Genomic DNA, 6,000 nt, shown 5'->3' on the forward strand with positions numbered 1-6,000 from the left:
ATGTCGGCTGCTTTTTGTACGTGCTTTTCGCTCGCTGAACGGTGTCATCTTTTCTTCTTTCACACTTTCTACTACCGACCACGACATGGCCATGAATGAGTTAATATTAAAACTAATTCCGATCCTTGTGAGTCTTTTCATTTTGTATTTGTGTTTTTGACTATTGTACCTGAATTTTTTTTTGCTGATGGGACGCTCGCTCGTAACACAAATTTCAGATCACAGCACACAAAAAAAGAACTAAGCGACGGCTCCTCACTTGAAGATTGGACTTGAGCTCGGTTTCTTCTTTCCGTAGCTTTAAGTGTTTCCTCACGTCATCTTTCTTGATAGTCAGGACTACAGTCGAGAACGAGTTCCTCCCTGCGACCTTTCAACCGAGTTCCATGCATCACCTTAGTAGAGAATCGCTAATAACGACATGGAGATGGCTGCTAAAGAAGTGTACCGTGTCATTTACATTTATTTGTATTTTTACACGAGTATCTGTACTTCTATTCAAGTACAAAGTGTGAGTACGTTTACTACGTCTGATTGGTGGCTTGAAGAAAAAAAGTTCCTCACAGTGTTGAGAAAGTGGAAAGTGGCGAGTCCTCGTGCATCTGGTGTTCATCAGTCCGACGCGGCACGTGAGCCCGAGTCTCGTCCAGATGGACTCCATGTGAGTCAGTGAACGCATCGTCGCAGGAAGTCCAAAAGCTCGTCCAATAACACGGACAGGAAGTAGCGCCGCCTAAGGGCACGTCCTCGCCAGCAGATGGTGAGCGCCCTAGTCGAAATAATAATATTCATAACAATAATAATAAAAAGAACGAAATGCACACTGACGGATATTCGACGGGACAAACAAAACGGTAAAAAAAAAAACAACCAAAACAACAACAAATAAACATCAACCACAGGTGAATGTAATTCAAATATTTCATATACAAGTTTTAAATTCATGCTATTAAATAAACAACAAAATATTAGTCAATTAAACAACTTCAGATATGTTTTTCTCTTTATTTAAAAAAATATGACTTGAGTTCTTGTAAATAAAACAAAAATGAGTAAAATTCACATTTTTGATGTATGAAATAATTGGTAAATTGCTTATGATGATTTTCCATCCATCCATTTTCTGTCGCGCCTCTCCTCACGCGGGTCGCGGGCGTGCTGGAGCCCAATCCCAGCCGACTCTGGGCGAGAGGCGGGCTACACTCTGAACCGGTCGCCAGCCAATCGCAGTTTGTAGGATTTTAGTATATTAATTATAAATAGGACAACGGGAAGCGAAGATGAGCTTGATTTATTCAGAGACTTGTTTTGTTCTGCAGTAGCTTCTCTGAATAAGCCGGCCCGCCCGTCTGCCTGTGTTTAGCCCCAATTTGGGGGGTGACCCGCCTCCGGGGGTCAAAGTTGAGGCGGCGGGCGTGGACGAGCGGCAAACGTCTTCCTGTTCTCCGGTCGGTCCCTTTCATCCAGTCTCTTTGCGTGCCAGGCCTTTTCCGCGCGAGAGTCTCGGGTGTGATTAGTGTTGGGGGCGGGGGGCGGGGGGCGGGGGGCAGTGCCACTGTGCTACACCTCAGGAAGGGAGGGCACAGATGGGATATCCCCTTCCAACGAATCCAAAGTCGAGGAATCGTTGACTTGAGTCCGAATACACGCTCGCGCGTCGCTTCATTAGGCTTTTCGTTCAATACGTTGAATATTTGCGCATATTAATCACTCATTCTGACACTATTTTTGTACAATTTCATGTGGGATTCAAAATGCCATCATGATAGTTTCACAGAAGGATTAAAATGCTATAATTATACGTTTAAATTTGATATTGAAAATGTCATCATTATACCATTTAACTCGAGATAACAAATGTCATCATTATGTTTTACTGTATATGAGATTGAAAATGTCTTAATTATACAATTTAATTGAGATCTGCTATGTCATAATTCAACAATTTAACTTTAGATTTAACATCGGTGGCGTGCAAAGTTGAGTGTTTTGCTACCGGGGGCGCACGACGCAACGCTGGTGATGCTGCTCGCCGAGAACCAATCGCCAAGCCCACCCAAACCTTAACCTTAGGTCATAATTGCACAATTTAATGTGAAACTGAATATGTCATGATCATACAATTGGAATGACATAAAAAAATGACATAATTATTCAATTTCACTGCGATAGGCTGGCGACCAGTTCAGGGTGTACTCTCGCCCGAAGATAGCTGGGATGTTCTCCAGCACGCCGGCGACCCGTGTGAGGATAAACCGGTACAGAAAATGGATGGATGAATATTCAATTTCATACATGATGAGGGTATGAAAATGAGTACAGTACATTTTTTTTCGAGTTCAGAGATACAGAATTTCATATACATTATTTCGTGCTATAATATAATTAAATTCTGTATAACAATGTTATTAAAATGATTCGTTTGTGCATAATTTTGTGTTTTTATTGCATTTATTATAAATCTGTATTCATATTTGAAAAAAAAAAAAAAAAAATATATATATATATATATATATATATATATATATATATATATATATATATATATTCCCTTGCCTTCACCTATTTGTATGTCTGACTGACGTTGTCAATCAAAGCGGTCATGATGTCACTTCCTGCGAACCCCAACTTTCGAGAGAGAAAAAAAAAATCGCAGTCACATTGTCAGCTCAGCGCTCTCGGGTCGGTATAAAGTTAGCCGGGTAGAAGGCACCGGCCAGGCCCACCCATTCAGGACCCCGATGACCCGCCCCCAACCACACGAGTCACCAAGCGACATAAACACAACACAAACATCTGGTGACTTTATTCATAGAAAAGCATCCAGTCATGCAGAATGTGACGCATGAATAAATAAGGCGGTTAAAAAACAAAAAAAAAAGTTTGATTTACTGTCTATTTTTGTGACAGACTTTTATTATCATTAGAAATAATAATAATATGCCTCTGGCAAGAAAGTTTAGTATTTTGCTGGCATTTGTGCGTGTTTACATGAAAAAGTACATTTGTATACAGAGTGTGGGCCAAAGTTAATCTCCGAAAGCCCGGTACACGCATGAGGACGTTAAACTGACTTTCTCGTGTCGTACCAAGACTGACCTGTGGGAGGCAGCATGGTGCAACAGGATATCCAGACTGGCAGAAAATACGAAGAAAAAGAAGTATGCTGACTTTGATCGGAAGTAAGGCGAATTGGGCTCAAAAATTGGCCCGATTATCGGTATGTGTACACAGTTTATCGGAAGAGTTGCAGCTTTTTTGTCACTTTTGTCAAAAAGTATCATAAGCGTTACAAAGTACCATTTCTCATAGCAGCATTTATTCATTCTATCTTATCTGCTCCTTGAAGGTTACGTCAATTGTTTTGATGTATTTACTTATTTAATTCAAACTCTGAGAATGAGTTCATCGTGACATCCTGATGATCATTTTGAGTGTTGTTTAACCTCCTGACCACTAGGGGCGCTGCACAGCAAACCAACAGGTGAAAACAGGCATGGGAAATAATGGGTGATTTTTAAATCGGACTGATGAGACAACCCATTCATCGATGAAGTAAAAAATTTAAAGAGGCAACTTTTTTTATTGTTTCGAATGTTCTTTTCTTAATGAACTATCAGAATATTCTGACTTTATCTTGTCAGACTTGATTCACGTAAGATTAGGAATTTTTATCCTGACAAAATACACGTTCTTGTGAAGATTACAACTTTAAAAAAAAAAAAAATGCCCTTATTCTCGTAACATTGCCCCTTTTTTTCCTCGAAGAAATATTAATTTGCAATTGTAACTTTTTTTCTCTTGAAAACGAAAAGTTTTCAATTCCTTCCTTGATTCTTCTAAAATGATGACTTTTTTTTCTCCAGAAAATACTATGGCATTTAGGGAGCAGTTATGTTGAATTTACGTTAGGATTATGAAGAGCTCCTTGGGAAAATGTCTCCTCTGTAAGGTTTCGAGTCCCGAAGTTTTAGAACTCGTCCGATAATTTCTTGCAAATCATTTTTCATCCCCCGAAGCTCCGTCTCGCAGCGTCTCAGTACCCCAGGCCGACCACGAGGTCGGCCTGGCTCTCCCTCCTCCTTTGGTCGCTCTTCCCGCGCGTCCGCAGCCTCCAGCAGGTGGCGCTGGCCCCCAGCAGGCCCAGCCCGGCCCCCAGCAGCACCAGTCCCAGGACGGAGATGGTGGAGCCGTGCGAGTTGAAGGTGTAGGCCACCCCCGTCACCACCACGCCGGCGATGAGGACCACCACCCCGAAGGGCACCGTGCAGCGGTAGCAGGACATCTCGGCGCCCCCGGTGGCCGCGCTCAAGAGCTGCGCCTCGTCCGCGTGCGGGGCCCACATCGCCGTGACGACGGCGTCGCTGTCCTTACCGCCCGAATCGAGCTTCTCGTAGGAGAAAGACGCCAGGTTGCCGTCTTCTGGCTGGACCGTCTTGCCGGCCAGGAAGAGGTGGGCCATCTTCATCGGCCAATCGCAGAGCAGCTGGGAAGATCACAAGGAGGCATTTTTGATTGAAAGCTTGGAATGTGGATTTAGTTGGGCCCAATTGTCGGTACGTGTGTATCCCGCATGAGCCAAATCTGATCATCGAGCCTTTGCTGACTTTAATCGGTTTTATTATCGGTATGTGTCGAGCCCGCCTCAGAGACGTAATAATCAGGTCCTTGCTGACTTTAATCAGAAAGGGCAAACTGATCCAATAATCCTGCTTTTGCTAAATTTGCTTCGAAGAAGCGGAAATCTGGCTCAACTGGTTCATATCGGTATGCGTGTATCCTGCTTTAGAGATACCCCATAATCAGGCCTTTGCTGACTATTGTTAGGCGGTCGAACTGGGCTCGAAATGGGTCCGATTATTGTGTGAGCGCACCGCTACCCCGCTTCAGAGACATCCATGAATCAGGCCTTGGTTGACTTTGATCGGAAGGAAGGGGAATCGGGACACAAAATCGGTAAGATTGTCGCTGTGTGTGTACTCCGCTTTCGACACATCTGATAATTAAAATCAGCAAGGACCGCTGATTTTAATCGGAAAGGGAAAATTGGTCCAGTTGTCGGCACGTGTATACTGTACCCCGCTTTTGAGACATGCAATAATCAGGCAGTGCTGACTTAAGTCAGAAGGGGGAAATCGGTCCGATTATCGGTATGTGTCTGATAATCATTCTTTGAGTCCATATGCTTTTTGAGAAATGTTTGTTTGGTCTGTGCCTTGGTCCAATGAAGATTGGGGTTGGCCATCTTCGTCAGCCAATCACAGAGCAACTGGATGAGATCACATGGAGGCATTTTTGATCGACAGTTTTGAACCAATTCCAACCACTGCGAGAGGTGAAATAATCTGATTTTACTTACTCATCGGTCCAAATTGTATTCATTTACTTCATCAAATCATGTCTTTGTTCATCCATCCATGCCAGCGACGTGTAGTGACAAGCAGAGCAATTCAGTGCTCTTCCACTAGTTGGCAGAAGGTGCAATTAAGCATTCCCACAACGAGACCGTTATTATTTGACTACATTTTTGTTTAGCGGTGTGTGCTGTAAGATTTTTCAAAGGTCAAATATGTGCGTTGTCTCAATGAAGTTTGGGAAACGCACTTGAAGACATTTTAGATCGTTTCACAAACGTGAGCACCGCAGAAGACAATCAATCAACTCACGACTGAAGTGTGTCGTTCTTCATCTCGGTGTCATCTTCCTTTTTGTTTCCTTCCCTCCAGGTTTGCGCGCGTGGTCCCAACTAAGCCGAAGTCCGAGTGAAGATGACTATCAATAGAAAACGGCCCCCTCCTCCTCCTCCTCCTCCGTGAACCTCCTACGCCACACAGCAGCAACTTTTAACTCTTTCCTGCCTTCAAATTGCAACGCAAGTCCACTGTTGTGCCTCGTCCACGATGGCACCATTCTAGCTGTTGATGGCACCGTGCTAGCCCACAATGAGCGGAGAAATAGACCCACCCCACTTTTTGGCCTGCTTTTGATGTGCTCCTTTTA

At 43.5% G+C, this 6,000-nt stretch overlaps 1 protein-coding gene across 1 annotated transcript; it reads right to left on the reverse strand.

The window, feature by feature from the left end:
• Positions 1-2,781: 2,781 nt before the first annotated feature.
• On the reverse strand, positions 2,782-6,000 carry LOC133417672 (transmembrane protein 100-like). Its single transcript, XM_061705632.1, has 2 exons — positions 5,667-6,000; positions 2,782-4,486 (listed from the first exon to the last, which is right to left on the reverse strand). The coding sequence occupies exon 2, from the start codon at positions 4,466-4,468 to the stop codon at positions 4,037-4,039; it is 432 nt and encodes a 143-aa protein (XP_061561616.1). The 5' UTR covers positions 4,469-4,486; positions 5,667-6,000; the 3' UTR covers positions 2,782-4,036.

Source organism: Phycodurus eques, chromosome 19 (assembly GCF_024500275.1).
Source record: "Phycodurus eques isolate BA_2022a chromosome 19, UOR_Pequ_1.1, whole genome shotgun sequence".
NCBI lineage: Eukaryota > Metazoa > Chordata > Actinopteri > Syngnathiformes > Syngnathidae > Phycodurus > Phycodurus eques.

Excerpts from the sequence above, each read along its gene's own strand:
- LOC133417672 (XM_061705632.1), bottom strand. The coding sequence starts at position 4,468 with ATGAAGATGGCCCACCTCTTCCTGGCCGGCAAGACGGTCCAGCCAGAA.